The sequence below is a fragment of the Drepanopeziza brunnea genome, assembly GCF_022702325.1.
Source record: "Drepanopeziza brunnea f. sp. 'multigermtubi' strain 214-2 chromosome Unknown ctg2, whole genome shotgun sequence".
Taxonomy (NCBI): domain Eukaryota; kingdom Fungi; phylum Ascomycota; class Leotiomycetes; order Helotiales; family Drepanopezizaceae; genus Drepanopeziza; species Drepanopeziza brunnea.
Genome location: NW_027094065.1, coordinates 3,904,810 through 3,922,875, shown reverse-complemented (window position 1 = coordinate 3,922,875; position 18,066 = coordinate 3,904,810). Strand labels below are relative to the sequence as shown.

Below are 18,066 nucleotides of genomic sequence, written 5' to 3'. Positions count from 1 at the left end.
AAAGAAAGAAAAGAAAAAAAAAAAGGTTGAAACCCAACTGGAAGAGTAAAGAGGAAGGATAAGCGTTCCTATGAGCTCGGCGCGCCGAAGACCTACGCGATTGTTTGCTTCCTGTCGTATATATCTGCGTAGAGTGGGTAGATTGCCGTCGTTGGCTCGCTTGCGTGGGTCCTTCTTATACCTATCTATCCCTTTCAGGGATCAGACTTGAGCCGGCGTGAGCGCTTGCGGATCGGGAGCGGGTGCGGATTGGGATTGGGATTGGGATGCTTTGTTTATTGATTGATTGAGTGAGTGAGTGAGTGATTTTCTGATATCTGGCATAAGGAGCAAGTTTTATACGGTAGGTACGGTATTATCAATACCAGCGGGCCGGGGCTGAGTACGGTACCTACCTAGGTACTCGATCGATGTATGATCATGCGGCTAAAAAAAAAAAAAAATGAGAGCAGAGATTTGGTGGTCGGCTTTTCTAGTACATGATAGAAAAAATTTGAATCTCGCATGTAACATAGGTCGATAGATTTGAAATAAAATTATAAGATGAGTAAAAGTAGGAAAGGAGATATGATATATATACATGCCTACCGCACAGAAGTGTCGATCAGGACACGTCCAGCAAGGGACGGCCCGTCCCGCAGTGCGGAACCTTAAAAATCCGCGGCGGATACCGGTACTTTGTAAGATACTACCGGTAGGTACAGTACTGTAACTGATATTGGGATTATCTCTTGGCAAATCCTGTACTTGGGAGCCTGTATACGTACCTTAGGTAGAAGAGTCAGTCACACGTGACGGGATGATTCATTCACTATTACAGCCAGCCCCTGGAACTTATCTTGGGTTACGTCACCGCTGGTGATACTTACTGTAATGACGGGTCGGGTGGTTAGCCCGTTGGTGGTACTACGTATAGAGAACTTGGTCCTTCTGCTTGGTAATCCAATGATCTGATGACGTGGTGGGGGCTAATGGCCTAGTAGCCTAGTAGCCCAGTAGCCCAGTAACCTGATAAGCCAGTGGCTTGATTCTTATCTTAGTTCGGCTTTGAATCTTACATAAATAAATATATATATATATATATATATATAAGGGGCTCGAAAGACTGGTTTGTAGATAGATATACATATAACTTAAAGGAAGAAAAAGAGAGACGTATTTGATATCTTTAGATCTTCAGATTAAAACTATTGAACTTGAGAGGTTGGAATAAGATGGATGGTAGAAGGAGATGATAGAAAGGAGTAAGGCAAGGATTCATCGTGCGAAAAAAAAAAAAAAAAAGCAGAGCGAAGAGAAAAGCCTCGCCTGGCTGCAGAGGTGGTGCTGTATGGCGTAGATATAGATGTAGATGTGAATAGGCTTGATGGAAGTGGGATAAAGTCACAGCTATATATACGTAACAAGTGCTCTCCGTCTTGGACTTTACTTCGGAGAAGAGTGATGTGCGTTGAGAAGAAGAGAGGCAGGCAGGCGGGCAGGCAGGCGGGCGGGCAGGCGTATCTATCTAATATTAAGCCCCTTTCTCTACTTCGGCTTCGTAGGTCTAGTATCGTCCATCTACCTTCGTCTAGGGAATAGGAAAAGAGCAAGGTGCATGGAATTAAAATTAGAGATAGATCCGGTCGCACGGCAGGCGCGCCGAGCCAGTAACGGAATCGAGACTTCCTCTCTCCTTTCCTCTCTCCTTTCCTCTCCCCTTTCCTCTCCCCTTTCCATTCTTTTCTTTTCTTTCCCTCTGGGTCTCCTCCCCGCCATTCGCTTAATGCCCACCCGCAAACAGTCTTCCCCCTTTCCGCGAGCTGCAATGGCGGCTCTGACTGTCGTCGGACGAGCAGCCTTATTCGGCCAGGCTGAGCCGCCCGTACAACCTAAGCATGCTCGCAATAGCCATGAACTGCTGCTGGCTACCGTGCCGGGTGTAGCTCTCGGTAATCTCAGGCAGGCCGGGAGGAAACAGTATGCAAGCATACTAGCGGAGCAAATGTCCCTCGGCTCCCCTCGGCTCCTCAAATTACTTCCTGTTCAGGTGCCCGTTCCTTTATTTCATACCCTATGTTCGCTTCATGACGAGAATATGATGGCAACAGCGACAACGAATCTTAATTCCAGTCCCTTCCCTCCCTTCAGTCGATATTTATTCCCCATCTCATGGCAAATCGCATGTCGTCGTCGTTGTTGATTTCGATGATGCTGATCTGATGAAACGGAAGTGATTCATTTGCCCTTTGCTCTAGCTTCCTCCGCGGCCTTCTTCATCTTGAATTCCTTCACCCACGCCTCCGCCCCAGCCTTCGGCACTACGAAGATCTTGACCACCTCGTCTACGATTTCCACATTTCCTTCGCTGAGTACCTTGAGCAGCGGGACCTTGCGACCAACTTTGATGAGTCCTCCCGTGACGGTCTCCATGTAGCACTCCACCTTCAATGGTGTGTACTCCCCAGCCTTGTCCCATGGCAATGGCAGGATATAGCTCAGGTGATGGCCTAATGGCTCCATCTCATTGAATGCTTTGATGAAGTCAGACTCCAAATGCAATGGGTACAGCAACACAGTTGGAAATGTGAGTGTAGATGTAGGATCGGTGGGATCAGGCACGAGCTGTATCTTCGCATCTTCCATCTCCGGTGGTTGCGCGGTCTTTCTCGTCTTGATCTCTCGGGCTTTGAGAGCAGCAGCTAGAGTCACAGCTTCCAATCGTTGTCGCTGTGCCCGCTTAAGCTCCTTTTTCTTTCGCGCGGCTACAACAGCGTGGCGCTTGATGAGGTCTTGAGCAACGGCTTGCAAAGCTTTGTTGTTCGGATCTAGGGCAAGACCGCGCGCGCACGCATCATCTGCCTCCTCTATCCTGTCCAACGCCAGCAGGGCCTTCGAAGACCGATAAAGCGCCTTGACGTTCTTCGGGTTGATCCTCAGCACGCTCCCACAATCCAGCGTACAGCTCCTGTAATTCTTCAACTCCAGATGGCACGCAGCTCTGTTCACCAGACAAGCTTCCAGAACCGCAATCTCCCTCTTGACCTCCTCTTTATCTACCACCACCGCCGCCGCCTCCTCCTGCTCAACTCCGTTGCCTTTCCCATTCGACTTCTCGTTTATCTTCGACTTGGCCTGTCTTTTCCGCACCTCAATGAGCAGAACATCAATACCCTTCCCATAGAACTCCTTTGCATCCTTCCAACCCTTCTCCTTAAAACTCTCATTGCCGCGCTCTTTAAAGCCCGCTGCGACTTCCAACGGTGTTCCCTCGTATGCCAATGCTTTCAAGGCTTCCAGCCCGTCGTTCTCTTCAAGATCGGTCATGAACAGAGGGAGTTTATTCAGGTCGGCCAGCATCTCCGGTCCGGATTTATCGCGGATTTCTGCGAGGGCGGGGGGGAGAGCTGGAGTGGTGCCATCGCTGGTGGTGGGGGTTGAGCCGTACGCGTTGAGGGCTGCTGTGAGGAGATCGGGCTCGGGGGCTGCTTCTGTTGGATTGAGATGAGATATATTGACGGAGGAGTCGAAGGACTCGGGGAGTTCTTCAATCTTCATTACTGCGCTGACAGTTTTACTGTGGTAGTGTTGTGAAGGCCTGGAGATTTGGAGTATAGCAATTAATTTTGGCGGGGTCAGCCTTGGCCGCTTGCAGAAACGTGACCATTTTTAACTTCTGGATGCTATGTGTTCTCGAAATTCCCCTCTTGGACATCCCACTCAAGGAACCGTTGTCTGGGCTTTCACTTTACTCTCCCTATGATCAGCTTGGACTCCCTATCTTCAGACATCCTACTCTTCCGCATCAATTTATCGTAATCAGACCTACTTCTGCTCCTAAGCGAGCGAGCTCAGGAATCCAAGTCAATATTATGATTCGAATTGGAACATGACCTTTTTTTCATTCGACCAAAATCCCCGGGTCGGAGTTGAGTTCCAATAAGCTTACAGGCCAAGCTGTAGAGCTCGAAATCCTACCCTCAAAGTGCATTATCGTTGTGATTGTGTCGGGTCGATGGAGACCTGCTTTCTTGACAAAAGCTCGGGTAAATGAGTTCAGACCCGAGATAAATAAGGCATTCGCCTCTCGAATCATTCAGCTTTCACTTCTGCACCCCGCAATTACTTACATGTCGATTGTTCACGTGCCTTGCCTTGCCTCCCCTCCTACTGTCCGTATACATATATATACGACTTATACGACTAGTTGACATCCCGCTTCCTACGACGACATCAATAACAACAACAATCCACTACAAACCGCAACCTTACAATCACCTCCCTTCAAGTCCCAGAACAACTATCCAAGATGGCTTCCACGTCCGCTCCGAAAATCATCCTCTACACCAACCACCGCTGTCCCTGGGCTCACCGCGCCCACATCGCCCTTGCCGAGCTGGGTCTCGAGTACACCGAAGAAATCATCGACCTCAGCACCCCGCGCACTGCCGAATACCTCAAGATCAACCCCCGCGGGCTGGTGCCCTCCATTAGCTACAACGGCGAAATCATCACCGAATCAGCCATCGTCTCGAAGTTCCTCGCCGACGCTCACCCGTCCCATTTGGTCAAGACCAGCAGCGAGCCAGGCGGCGCCCTTCAACGAGCGAGGATTGATTTCTTCGTGGACGCCTTCTTTAGCAAGGTCAATGGAGCTTTCTACGCGCTCTTGAAGGCGGAGGGCGCGGAGAAGGAGAAGTTGGGAGATGCGTATGTGCAGAATGTTGTTAAGGAGCTAGAGCCGTATCTGCAGGATGCGGCGCCATTCTTTGGAGGCTCGAAGCAGTTGACCTTGGTTGAGGTATATTGGCCCACCTTTTTGTAACTTCGTCGAAGGCGTCTGGTCGTGAAAAGTAAAGTTGAAAGTTGAAAGACTGCAAGCTGATATACCTAGGTCCTTACCGGCTCGTTCCTCCTCCGAATCCTCGGCCTGGCTAAGCCTGAGTACAAAGAGCTCAATCTGTTACCAAGCAGCATGTTGGATGGTCTCGAGGCAAAGGCACCGGCGTTCTGGAAATGGGCTAATGCTACTGTGGCTGAGAAGAGCGTCAACTTCATCTGGGATGAGAAGTTGGTCGCTGAAGGAACCGCGGGGATGGTTGCGAAGATGAAGGCTGCTGCAAAGTGATGCTCATCTTCCTCGGTCGTCTAATGGAGGGATCATAGTGGTTTGGTGGGTGTCCGTAGGAATGTAGTTACATACATGGTCACGTGCCTCTAATGCCTCATCAGGATGATGAGCCATCAGCTGTCTACAAGTTAGAAACCGCGATCCGTACCATCTTCTGCATAGCACATAGCAGCTGGAATGATTATAACAGTCATACTATGTAAAGCAACACCCTTCCATACGTGATATCCCTTGTGTTACCAAGAAAATTCTCTCAAGCTGATTCTTCAGGGAGGATACCACCCAGCTACCCAGCGACAATATGGCGAGCTTCTTGAATGTCACCGTTGGCGCGAGGAGATGCTGGAACGAAATATCCAGCTCGGACTCCTTGAATAACCAATTTCGTAACTCGGCACCGATCATACTGTCCAGCCCATAATTCGCAACGGCCTGTCCGCCGACGGAGGAATCCTCGACGGCGATCATGAGAATGCGAGAGCACCGTTGCACGATATGCATTGCAATGGCCTGGATAGCGGCGTCTGGGCCCTCGGCCAGCGCCGACTTCAACTGACTTGCGAAGTTGCCGTCAGTCTTTCGACCGGGACCAGAACCTTGGATCGCCTTTACGGTCGTGCAGAGCAGGGCAAGTTGAGCATCACTTAACCAATACGCATCAGCAGCATCGTCGGTGCTCAGAGCCGCCGCGAGATATGCTGGCTCCAGACCGAGAATGATTTGTGCACGGCCGCTGATCGCGGTGGCGGGCGTCGGGGTGGGCTGAAGCATGGCTACTTCGAAGCCACGGAGCATCTCACGCTCGTCAATACCATACATGGCCTTGCGTGCCAGCGATGTCTCGATATCCCCATTCTCGGCGACGACTCCAACGTCGAGGATTATCGGTAGCACCAGGGAGACGGCGGGAAGCCCGTTGAGATTACGCTGCCAGGCGAAGTTGTCGAGGAAGCTGTTGGCGGCACAATAGTTGGTCTGGCCAGGGCTTCCAAGATTCGCCGAGATGGAGCTGGTCATGACGAAGAAGTCCAGCTGCGTGTCTGCCAGGGCTGTGTGGAGGCTCTCAGCTCCTCTGACCTTGGGGACCACGGCTGCCATGAACTTGGAATATGTCATCCGTTCAAACATGGTATCCTATTATTGTTAGATGATGGTGATATCGATGATATGTTAATGATAGTTGAATTGCTTGTAAACCATGGCTGCATGCACCATACCTCGAATCGGGCGCTTCTCACTAACAGCCTTGATCACCTTGATCACCTCTGCTGTTTCCGAAGCATCGGCTCGGAAGACCTGGACATCAAAGCCTGCCTTTTTTATTTTTCCAATGACCTGTGCTGCTTCGGGCTTGTCTGCTCCAGGCCGGGAGATGAAGACGAAGCTGGTGGCTCCTCGTTCCATCATCCGGGTGGTGAGACTGCGATCCAATCCTCCCAAGCATCCAACCATGAGATATGTAGCTTTGGCATCCAAACGGAGTACGGCACTGGTCGATTGATGAGCCTGTACACCGCTGTTAACTAATGATGCCTGTTACTAACAAAAGACCACAATTACATACCTTGATGGTATCAGTCTCATGGCTGTAAGTGATCACAGCGTTCTCGATTGATTTGGCCTGGGCGATTTTCGTTGAATTCTCTAAGGAACCAACGGCGATTTTCGAGGCCGTCTTCAAAAGGACGTCCGAGAATTGGCTTAGAATGTTCACTGAAGAGGTGAGGACCTGTCCAAGTGTTTCTGGATTCTGCTTGAACAGAGATTCAATGCCAGTGCTAGTAAAGGAAACCCCCTCGCAAAGGTGAGAAAATCGGGGGCAACATTAATAGAAGTGTCATTAAGAATAAATTGTCCCTGTGCCGGCATCACTCGCTAGACGTCTTGACTCAACTCGGAGAATTCATACGCAAGAACCAGATTGGGTTTACTTTCACTACGGGAAGATGACAGGAGGTCGAGGATAGCGTCTCGCTCGGATGCTAACAGCAGACCTTCGAATGCTGCCTTTTGTGATGCTAATGCATCTCTTTGCTGCTTGGTTTCAACAACAACTGCAATCTTGATGCCTATATTCTGGGCAAATGCTGCCACGAGTGAAGTCGTGGCCAAAGAGGTTGGAAGTAGTAGCAAGAAGTCTCCGGATGTCGCTTTGGCACTAGTGACCATGGAATTCCAGACCTTGGAGATGGCAGGCAGGCTGGCAACCAAGTCCTCCGTAGCACTGCTACCGACAGGTACCACGAGAGAGTTTGGAATGTGGATGATGGTGGAGTATGAGCCGGCAGCATAGGTAATGATTTCCTGGCCCACCAGGGTGGACGATACTCCTGGACCTACCTTCAAAACGTGACCCGTAACTGCCCGGGGGAATCCTTCCTGTGGCAATTCGAACTCGGCAGCCTTGACCTGAACTTCAACATCACCGGCTGCTAAATCCTGCTGCTCAAGGAAGTCGGGAGAAAAGACCAGCTCGCCATCGACCAAGGTAGCCTGGAGACGGCCCAGAATGTCGTGACGGCCGTATTTGATCTGACGCTGCTCGTGGCTAAAGCGCGGCTCGGTTTGGAAAACCTTGGAGCAATTCTACCGATATGGGGGCAAATCCACCAGTATCAGGGGTGAGAATCCTTTTTGCATGCCTCGAACTCGTGGAACACTTTCCACAGGCGCATTGACTGCCTCCAAATTGACCGAGTAATTCTGAACCCAGAGGTTTCCGCCAGTCTCAACGAGTGTCTGACTGCTATAGGTATTTCGTAACCAAGTTGGAATGTACGTGAGTCCAGAGAATTTGTTGGCTTTCCAAATCTGCTTCAATGGGCCGGCCAGAGCAGAGTGCGGGCCAACCTCTACCAAGCATTTCGCATTCGCAAACTCCGGATTCCTACCCAGACTTGTGATGGCGGAATTGAACAAGACTCTGCCTCTCAGATTGCGGCTCCAATATTCTGCTGGCGCTTGATCTCCTCGTATTCCTCGCCCGTGACGGATGAGATCCAACGGGCTCTTGGTTGACGCCACTTGAGTCTGGACGCTTCTTATCCAAGAAGGGCTTTCGTCAAAAGACCATAGTAGGTGGCGCCTTATCTTGGCTGTAGCGAATAACAATAATGAAATATCTTGGATACTTCAACTTAGCTGATTGGCTATAGTCAGCGGCTTTTCATCTCTTCAAGCTCCCGAATCTCCCCGTCGATGCTTTGGCACACAGCCGCGCGCACTTCCTCTGGGCATCCGATATAAGCCAGTCAAAGCGCTAAGCAAGCCTCCTACTTAAGAAAATGATGTGCCTTTTGGACAATTGGCTCTCGGGAAATACGTAGTACTGTACGTAGCAGGCAAACTCTCTTCTGTCTAAGCGCGGCACTTCGAGATCAAGACTTCGGCTGGAAGCCAAGAGGCCATCGTTTCAAGACTAAAAGTCTATCTTGACTTTCTCGCTAATCGCTGCCCCTGTCCGTCGACTGTTTACCTATCAACAATCTCACCTCGCTCAACAGATACATCTTCAAATTCTTATATCTCTTTTGCCAGAAATATTGCAATTTCTACTGTGATGGAGTCGCTCATTGGAGGCGGAACCAGGACTCCTGGTTTGTGGGCAATAGCCCCCGATACTCTATTATGACATTTCGCCGAGTCAGCAATCACTGGGATACTCAGATCGTCTCATCACTGAGCGTGCATGATTTTCATGCCCAGGATTTCCACCTAAAGTCGTGCAGAACGTGGAGATGCGTCGTCCTATTGAAACTTTTCTATCAACTTCGGACCTTTCTTGGCTGGGATTACGTCTACGTCCGATGTGGACTTGAACTCTACGGAGTATAGCCACAAATCCTTTCCTACGCGGCGATATATACTGAGGCGATGGCCCTGCGTTTTGTTTAACCTGCTTCACAACGGGTCCAATTCTCTCTTATCTTCTTGTTTGGTGTATTTGTATCATCAAGGCCTAGCAATCGTCACAATGCATTGCTCAACCCTTTTCTCACTTCTTTCTCTTTGCGCAGGAGCATTTGCGAGCCCATCAGTAGTATCACACGGCCCATACCAGAGAAATGCCCACCGCAACATCCACCGTCGCGGTAACTACAGAGAACATTACAAGACTTCCGCAAAGCCGAGTGATGGTATGAGAGCAGTCGGCTATTTTGGAAACTGGGTGCGCCTCTTCGACACCTCGAAAAGTCTAGTTGTTGACACGAGGTAGGACATTTACGCGCGTAACTTCTTCATCACAGATATTGATCCTACTCAATTTACACACAGTACGTAGGAGGGGGGGGGGGGGGGAGTGGCGGCTATCTTGCTCGGAGAATTTCTCTTGATCAGGCAATTACTGACTCCTTGGTGTGTGGTACAGTCGTCTACTCTTTCGCAAACGTCAATAGCACAACTGGTGAACTGTTCGTCAAGCCCTATAGCCCTGTGACTTTCTATACAGGCCACTAACATCACCACACAGATACCTCAGCGACGAATGGGCCGATATCCAAAAGACCTACGACGGGGATGTCGCTAGCAACAGTACCGATCTCTTTGGGAGTCTGAAGCAGCTCTACCTCCTCAAGAAGAAGAACCGCTCTCTCAAGACTCTTCTCGCCATTGCGGGAGCCACATATTCGGTCAACATGTCCCCCGTGCTCCGCTCGCCGAAGCTACGCGCCAAGTTCGTCACCAGCTCCATCAAGCTGATGACCGACCTCGGCTTCGACGGCCTGGATATGGACTACGAATATGTGGCCAACGCCACGGAGGCGGTCGATATGGTAACGCTCCTCGGTGACCTTCGCGCCGCCATGGACGCTATTCCCACCAACACCACGTCCGATGCTTCTCCTTTCCTTCTCACCTACGCATCTCCTGCCGGGCCCAATAAGGTCAGTAGTGTTCCATCTCATTTGCCCTTGGGTTCCTCCCCCCCCTCCCCAAAAAAGAAGGGAAAAAAAAGGATCGTTTGCTGACGTTTTCCGCTTTTCCCCCCCCCACAGTACAAATTGCTGGACTTCAAAGGCATGGACCAGTATCTCGATTTCTGGAACTACATGGGATTTGACTACGCCGGTGCCTGGGACAAGATCTCCGGACACATGTCCAACGTCTACGAAGACGAGAGCAACAAGGCCGCCACCCCCTTCAACACCACCTCCGCCATCGACTACTGTAAGTCGATTTTCCAAAGACATAGATCCCTTCTCCCTCTAGTGCACCTCCCGGTGATTTGTCTGGGGTGCATTCTGGAAACTCCAGGATCTAGATCTGGATCTGGATCTGGACCTGGACCAGAAAACAAGTAGACCGACCGACCGACTAACCGCGACTCAAAAAAAAAAACAGACATTGCCAACGGCGCAACCCCCCACAAGATCAACCTCGGCTCCCCCCTCTACGCCCGTGCCTTCGCCAACACCGCCGGCCCAGGGACCCCCTTCAACGGCACCGGAGCCGCAAGCTCCTTCGGCGAGGCCGGCATCTTCGACACCAAGCACCTCCCGCTCGCAGGATCCAACGCTACGGTCACTAACATGCGGGAGGTCGGCGCCGCGTACAGCTACGACGCTGGCCGGAGGTACATGCTGAGCTTCGACACGCCGACTGTCGCGCGCGTCAAGGCGGAGTATGTGATCGAGAGGGGTCTGGGGGGGATGATGTGGTGGGAGGTGAGCATGGATAGGAAGGGGCCGGAGAGTTTGGTGCGGACGACGGTGGAGAGCTTTGGGGGCGTGGGCGCCTTGGAGGGGAGCCGGAACCGCTTGGCGTATCCGATGAGTAGGTTCGAGAATTTGAGGAGGGGGATGCCGGGCCAGTGAGTGCGTCATGGTCCGCGTCAAAGGTTTGGAAAGGGACGTCTACCTCTCCATCGCTCTTCTTCTTCTTCTTCTTCTTCTTCTTCTTTTTGTCATTCGCTTGTATATATCTTACCCGTTTCTAGATCAAAGGCCTGGCGCCCTTTTAGGAAGAAAAAGAAAACAAAAAGTACATACCATTTATCGAGAGACGAATATATATATATCGCACTGTATCGAAAGCAATATCCCGCGAATAAACAGAGAGGCGCGCCACGTAAGATCCCATCATAATAGCCAGATAGATCCCTGATTCGCAACAGGTACCAATAGACAACAAACAGCCAGATGTAGTCGTTTCACGATCCAACGTCCAGATCAAAAGCGGGTTTGTTACATACCGCTGCGGTACTTACTACGTACCGAGTCAAGGAAGAAAAGACAGGGTTATCGCCGAGAAAAAAGCTTAATATACGTTATTACAGCCGCACGGTAGCGTGCATCGGATCTACCTAATACATAATGAAGCAGTCTCCGTATTGTGGAGTTTCGAATCTCGACGGAGAATATATATATATATATATATATATATTTGGTCTCGGATCTGACTTGGTTTTAGTACACGAGGAAGAGGTTGTCGGAGGTCTTCTCGACTATTGGTAAGAGCGAGTGATTGTCACCACAGTTATACAGGAATGGACTGATACCGTGAGAAGAGATCGATCATCACAAGACCAGGCCTTAGATTGATGTTATGCCCAGTTATCAGACGAGCCCTACGAAAGAAAAGAATTGATGACCAGGTGAGCTAGTCATTTCTGAATGAGAGGTATGATGTGAATTTCGATGGAATTTCTGGTTGATGTGTATTCATCCACGAATACGCTGTGACCCATATACACGCCCATATTCGTACACTTACCTTAGCTCAGAATCACGAACGAGACGTATTCCTTCCATAAGCAATATCAATCTGCTTTTCATACGCCGCCACAATCTTCCTCCTGCTCAACTTTTGCGCCGCGGTCAGGAATCCCTAGCGAAGGGTGTTTGTTAGTGCTGCTAACTCCAACCAAACCAATCGCTCAACTCTCGAACTCACATTTAGAGGCGTCCACTCGGCATCGGTCAAGACGATACCATCTAGGATCTCGAAACCGGCCAGTCCCGCTTTCTTCCCTGTCGCTTGCAGCTCCTTCAGCACAAGCTTCTTGATCCTGTCGTCGTGAACGAGTTGTTCGTAAGTCTTGCCCTCGATGCCATTTTCTTCAGCTACTCGTTGCAGTGCGACCGGTGCCGGGATGACGACCGCGATGGGCTTGCTGCGATCAGCAGCCGCGTACACACACAGATTCAGTACGATCCCTGACGACCGGTAGGTTGATTCCAACTGCATCCATCTATTAGCACAAGCCCGGTGAACCACCCTACCACACGCGTAACATACCTTTTCAAGCGCAATATACTCCCCGTTAAGGGTCTTTACCAAGTTCTTCTTGCGATCGATGATCTTCAGATGCCCGTTCGGGGCCCATTCTCCGATATCGCCTGTCCTGAACCAGCCGCCGGGTGCCATTGCCTCCGCTGTCTCTTCTTCGTTCTCGTAGTACCCCGCCATGACCGAGTCGCCACGGATCAAGATCTCGCCCTGAGGAGGATCGCTGGTGGAGAAATAGCCAGCGTCGGGGAAATCGACGAGTTTGATCTCGATACTGCCGGGAATATCACCTAGTGTATCATCTGTCCATTCGAGCGGGTCTTGGAGGGCTCCCATACTGTTTGTTCCCCCCATCAGCTCATAGCTCAGTGTGAAGGGTAGGTAGTTCGGTCACTTACGCGCATGTCTCTGTCAGACCATAGCCACTGATCAAGGGCACCAAAGCGTAAGAGATGAACCTTCTCGTCTCCTTGCCCAGCGGCCCAGCACCATTGAAGCATGCCCGCAGCCTACCACCCGTCTCCATCTTGATCTTGTTGAAGACTAACGAGTCAAACCAGCCGGCAGGCACCATGAGCCCCTTCTCGCAACACCACGCCTTGGCCGTCAGAGCCCCCCAGAAGACCCGACTCTGCAGAGCACTCATTCCTGCCACGCGGTTCTCGATGCCTTTGCGGATGGTTTCCCAGACGGCAGGCACACCGACCAGGATCGTGGGACGGAATTCCTTGATGTCGCCTTGGCAGTTCTTCACCGAGAGGCTGGAAAGCGTCTTCGGGTTGCCGTATCCCATTTTCACGCCCCAGTAGAGACACGCGTTCTCGAAGGCGAACTCGAAACTGTGGGCGAGCGGGAGGTAGGCTAGTACCGAGTCGGCGGGACCGACGTACTCCGTAAACATGGACTCGAGACCGGCAACTAAATTTCGGTGAGCAAAATCGGTGACAGGCATAACAGTGAGATTTCTTACTTGAAGCGATAATATTCTGATGCGTCAACGGAACACCCTTCGGCGCACCCGTCGTCCCCGACGTGTACATCAAGCAACAGAGATCCTCCGGCTTCGGCGGCACAGCTTCTACCGGGTTCTCCTGGCCCAAAGCTCTCAATTTCTCCAGCGGCATAATAGTGATCCCCGGATGCGCATTCTTCAGCGCGCTGATATCCTCCTCTTTCACCTCCAGCTGGTCGTTGTAGACGACCCACTCCAGCTCCGTCGCTTTCTTCAACGGCTTGATCAACTTGGTCAGTAATTCCGGGTCGACGAAGATGAGTTTGGCATGGCTCTGGACGAGGGACATCTCGAGACCTTCTTCGCCGAGGGTCGCGTACGACGTAACAATCGGCATCGACTGCGTGACGGCGCCTACGAGCAAGGGTGCGAAATAAGCGAGCGCCCCCCAACTAATTTAGTTCCGAAGGGAGGGAAAGTAAACATACCATGAGCGGCCGCCAGCCAATTTGCACTATTTGCAGACGTCAGTTCTCTTCGTCTTTCAGACCAAACAACGCTGGGTGGGACTAGGTAGAACAGCCAGGCCATTGCATACATACCTCGTTGCCGCAAAAATGTGCACTCTTAACCCCGGGCCCGAGCCTAAAACCTTGCGATACCCTGCGCCAATCTGACACGCGCGCTCAAAATAGCCGCCGAACGTCTCATACTCGTAGCATCCCAGCTCGAAGAAGGTCCAAGTCTTCTCGACCTGCCTCTCTTCGCCGTCGATGAGCTGGGTGACCATCTTCGTCTCCACGTGCGTCTTGAGGAGTTTCCGCGAGCCCATCGCGTCCAGCTCGCCGAATTTGGTGGTGGAGCGCAGGAGCACGTCGTACAGCGTCGCCGTGGACTCGTCGGGTCGGGAGATCAGCCGGTCGATGTAATTTGCGTTGCGGCGCGGGATAGTCTCGCCTTCTATCACGGGATGGTCGGGGATAGGCAGACTGAATGGGCCCGACTTGAACATGCCCGGCTGGACGATCTTTGTTTTGAGAGACATGGTGGGCGGCGGCGATCGAGCGGCGATGCGTGTGGGAAAGTTGTGATATAACTCGTGCCCTGAAAGAATAATGGGCTTCCTCTTTTTTGCATCCGATGGGGGATTTGCATTAATTATATGTTGGATGATGGGAAGGGAGGTGTGTGTTGTGTTGTGTCGTGTTGTGTCGTATCGATACGAATAGTTGTGGCTGATGGAACCGCAGAAAAGCGGCTTGGCTGGCCCAGGCACCGTTCATGCGTTCCAGTGCTGCGTCCATCCCTGGGGCTCACATGTGGGATATGCGGCCACGAACTGAAAAGAGTTCTTTTGTAACCCTTGGATTTTCCTCGCGAGTCGGGCTTGTAACGTCGCTTTTACTTATTTACTCGGCCAACGCATGCCAGTTACAGAGTATATTTAGGTGAGGCTCTCGGCCTGTGGATCCCATCGCCTTGGCTATCCCGAAAGATCATCCGGGACTTAAGCGAGAGTCAACACTGTCTGGAGTTCAACATTCGACGCCACAGCTTTCACAGCGAGGCCTCGTCCCGCGATGGCACTGCCATCAGCGGGCCAAAGACAGACAGAGGAAGAGGGTTGAATCGCAGAGCTAGAGAAGCGAGTGGAATATGGACACGGGAAAGTTGGTCACCTTCGCGAATTCAAAGCCGAAGGTATACCTCGTGTATGCGCTACTGAACTATGATGGCGAATATGTCGCCGTTGCTTACAGAGATCTAAGGTCCGCCGGTAATGGAAGTGATAGGGGAGCGGAGGATGCTGTTGGAGCAATGTCGATAGTGGGTTGTAAACCCAGTACTGTATGGTTTAGAGGATAGGCTTATCTTAATTCCCATGTTTGTGGTCTATGATATGATGAATCGAGCTTTTATCTTCTCTGAGGATTACCCAAGGGACAAATTTAAGAGATATAATCCCATTGTTCCTCCTCAGTCAGTTCTAGACAAGCTTCCTACTCACTTCGGAACAGCAGGCATCGATACATTCTCTGTCCGCTCCGAGGGCGGAGACTCACCTCCACCAGCTTTCCCAGTTTCAATATCATGGGTGATGATCTTCCCCGAGTGAGCAGCATTTGCCAGCTCGGGGTGCTCCACCTTCAATCTTGCAAAGCTCTTTTCGGCGTCCCAAACCCAGGGAGTCTCGGCTGCAAACAAGAAGTCCATCTCCTCCAGCGTGCGCTGGTTGGACTCTGGGTACAAGGCCCAGACCATGGGGATGGTGATCACATTGCTGATACCGAATATGTAGAGCGTCTTCTCGTTAATGGCGCTGAACATAACCGGGCAGAGTAGGGTCTGTGAATCGGTCAACTGCGTGAGGCTATGAAAATGTTCGAGGGGCTCAAAAGGATAGCATAGCATACCAACCAACCGTTCCCGATGCTCCAGCCAACAACCCCCCATGCGTTTCCCTTGGCTCGAACCTCGAGGGGGAAGATTTCGGCCGGGTAGAGCCAGGGCACCGTCAACCAGGTGGCGCCGAAGACGAAAGTGAAGATGAAGATCATCGATGCGCCAGCAGCTCCATAGGACGCGGCGCGTGCTGTATCCCCGGACTCGGTGGCGTTGATTGCGACGCGGGACAGGCCACCAGCAAGGAACATTGCAATCCCTTGCCCAACGGATCCCCAGTACATGGTCCATCTGCGACCGATACGATCAAGTGTGAACACGCAGATCAGGGTTGAGAACTTGTGAATCTCGGTTAGCGAAGGGGAAAAAAAAGTGAGGAGGGAGGCACGAACGTACCATATAAGTGATATTATTGACTCCCGAGATCCACTGCGACTTCTCGGTGTTGAAACCAGCCATTCTAAAGATGGTCGGCGCATCTTCAAATTGTCAGAAGATTGCAATTCCAAGGAAAAGATCCGAAGGGAAAAAAGTCTTACAAACAGTGACACCTGCAATCCCTACCCACTCCTGCATGATCTGGAGCCAGATGACAAGTTGCACCCTGCGGCCGGTATGCAAGTCTCCAGAGCCCTGTCCTGTAAACATGGCCCAGTAGGAAGTTCGATTACCTGCCTGCTTCTCCAATTCGGAAACGTTGCAGATATCTTGGAACTCAGCCTCCGCCTGGATCTCATCCTCGCCTTCGTCACCTCGAAGTCTCCCGAGCACGAAACGGGCCTCGTCTTCGCGGCCAACCTTGACCAGCCACCGCGGCGACTCGGGAAACCACCAAACGGCTGCCAGGAGGATGAGCAGTGGGATGATCTGGAAAGCGATGGAAAATCTCCACCGGATCGGCGAGGCTCCGCCGTCGATGAACGAGAGACCACTTGTGCATGGGGTTCAGCAAAAGAAATCCTCTGAGGATTCCGGAGCAAGATCTTACAATTCGAGCCAGTAAGCGACAACTACGCCGAAGATATTGAGCGTGAACTCAATGGCGATGAATTGGCCTCTACTGGTGTGCGGTACGCTCTCGGTCGCCCAAACCGGCACAATTGCGTTCAGGATTCCGGTCCCGAAACCGTTGATAAGTCGAGCTACATGGATCCGATCAGAAAACCCACTCTCAAAAGGTTCTCGAGACCAAACAGCGTGCGTGAGATCTGACATACCGAATATCATCCAGATATGATTCTGAGCCGAGCACTGCAGGCCGGCGCCAAAGATGCCCCACGCTGCACCGAGGGCAATCGTCTTTATCCGACCGATCTTCTCACCAACCCAGCCGCCCGCAAGAGCCCCAAACAAGGTTCCAAGGTAGTACACCGATACGATCCCGCCTTGGAGCAGACTGTCGGTGATGACGGGCGTGTTGGGTGACCCATCAACCGTCTCGGCGTGACCGAATCCCATCAACTCAATGTAGTCTTTGGCGTTGTTGACGCCGCCCATCATGCCCTGGTCGTAGCCGAAGAAGAAGATGGAGAGACCTGCAATGCAGTTGATGGCGATGAGAAGCTTCCGCTTCTGGAGCGAGTGTGCCACATTCCATCTGTTGATTTGGTGCATAGCGAAGTCATCCGAGGTCATCCGTAACAGCGAGAGGTCTGGTACATGAGTATTTGTCCACGGAAGGGATAGGGCGAGCGAGGACCGATCACCCTTTTGAAAGATTTCCCTTCCCCAGATTATTCGTAAGACGGAACGCCTCTTTCGTCAAAGGCTAGAACCGCTCTTTTTCCCTTTTCCGCACCCCAGACTGTTACCGGTAGGCTCATGATGGGCACGTCCGTCTTGGGTCGGAAGAAGTCCGCGAAACATTCTTATCAACTTCCCGTGCCCGAGTTGGACATCCTCGGGACGATCAACCATAAGTCGAACTAATCGATGCTTCTATCCAAGCGCACCAGTAACACTCTCGGCTTGAGCAAGAAGCGCCCTTCAAATGCCGTGACGATCCGGGTTACCGCTTTGGTGTTCCCTTCGCGGCCCCCAGGAACATACATATTCACTTATTGTCCTAGCGAGAAAACTGAACAGCTAGCAAGTCAACTTGCACATATATCTCTTTTACATGCACATATCTCCGTGACCCAGTCAGTTTCCAAGCCCTCTCTTCCAAACAATCATGGCCAGAAAGTCATCGACTTAGAAACCCCAAAAGCCCAAAGCCAAATCAACCACTGGCACTAAAGCTCTCTCTTTCCTTTCCTTAGTCAGGCTCATTGGGCATTCTTTCATATAGATCAACGACGATAACAAAACCAAGAAAAGAAAAAACAGACGACCTATCTTTCACCTTTCGTCCGTGAAAAATCATCATGCG

General features: G+C 51.4%; 6 protein-coding genes across 6 annotated transcripts; 2 read left to right on the top strand and 4 right to left on the bottom strand.

The window, feature by feature from the left end:
• Nucleotides 1-2,217: 2,217 nt before the first annotated feature.
• Nucleotides 2,218-3,537, bottom strand: L3040_002171 (uncharacterized protein; the record flags this gene model as incomplete). Its single annotated transcript, XM_007291997.2, has 1 exon — nt 2,218-3,537. One exon carries the CDS (start codon nt 3,535-3,537, stop codon nt 2,218-2,220), a length of 1,320 nt encoding a protein of 439 aa, XP_007292059.2.
• Nucleotides 3,538-4,288: 751 nt separating this feature from the next.
• Nucleotides 4,289-5,242, top strand: L3040_002170 (uncharacterized protein; the record flags this gene model as incomplete). The annotated part of the gene is made up of 4 exons (XM_066157047.1): nt 4,289-4,780; nt 4,874-5,049; nt 5,093-5,152; nt 5,212-5,242. The coding sequence occupies 4 exons, from the start codon at nt 4,289-4,291 to the stop codon at nt 5,240-5,242; spliced, it is 759 nt and encodes a 252-aa protein (XP_066013041.1).
• Nucleotides 5,243-5,305: 63 nt separating this feature from the next.
• L3040_002169 (uncharacterized protein) lies at nt 5,306-7,750 on the bottom strand (the record flags this gene model as incomplete). The annotated part of the gene is made up of 5 exons (XM_066157046.1): nt 5,306-6,244; nt 6,353-6,616; nt 6,675-6,823; nt 7,042-7,658; nt 7,701-7,750. The coding sequence occupies 5 exons, from the start codon at nt 7,748-7,750 to the stop codon at nt 5,306-5,308; spliced, it is 2,019 nt and encodes a 672-aa protein (XP_066013040.1).
• Nucleotides 7,751-9,174: 1,424 nt separating this feature from the next.
• L3040_002168 (uncharacterized protein) lies at nt 9,175-11,235 on the top strand (the record flags this gene model as incomplete). Its single annotated transcript, XM_066157045.1, has 8 exons — nt 9,175-9,246; nt 9,310-9,322; nt 9,480-9,522; nt 9,582-9,996; nt 10,108-10,279; nt 10,454-10,885; nt 11,167-11,179; nt 11,226-11,235. 8 exons carry the CDS (start codon nt 9,175-9,177, stop codon nt 11,233-11,235), a joined length of 1,170 nt encoding a protein of 389 aa, XP_066013039.1.
• Nucleotides 11,236-11,836: 601 nt separating this feature from the next.
• Nucleotides 11,837-14,337, bottom strand: L3040_002167 (uncharacterized protein; the record flags this gene model as incomplete). Its single annotated transcript, XM_066157044.1, has 7 exons — nt 11,837-11,938; nt 12,005-12,292; nt 12,350-12,677; nt 12,739-13,258; nt 13,311-13,706; nt 13,781-13,806; nt 13,895-14,337. The coding sequence occupies 7 exons, from the start codon at nt 14,335-14,337 to the stop codon at nt 11,837-11,839; spliced, it is 2,103 nt and encodes a 700-aa protein (XP_066013038.1).
• Nucleotides 14,338-15,296: 959 nt separating this feature from the next.
• On the bottom strand, nt 15,297-17,309 carry L3040_002166 (uncharacterized protein; the record flags this gene model as incomplete). Its single annotated transcript, XM_007291992.2, has 6 exons — nt 15,297-15,638; nt 15,707-16,033; nt 16,092-16,174; nt 16,235-16,626; nt 16,684-16,837; nt 16,913-17,309. 6 exons carry the CDS (start codon nt 17,307-17,309, stop codon nt 15,297-15,299), a joined length of 1,695 nt encoding a protein of 564 aa, XP_007292054.2.
• Between the last annotated feature and the right edge of the window lie 757 nt (nt 17,310-18,066).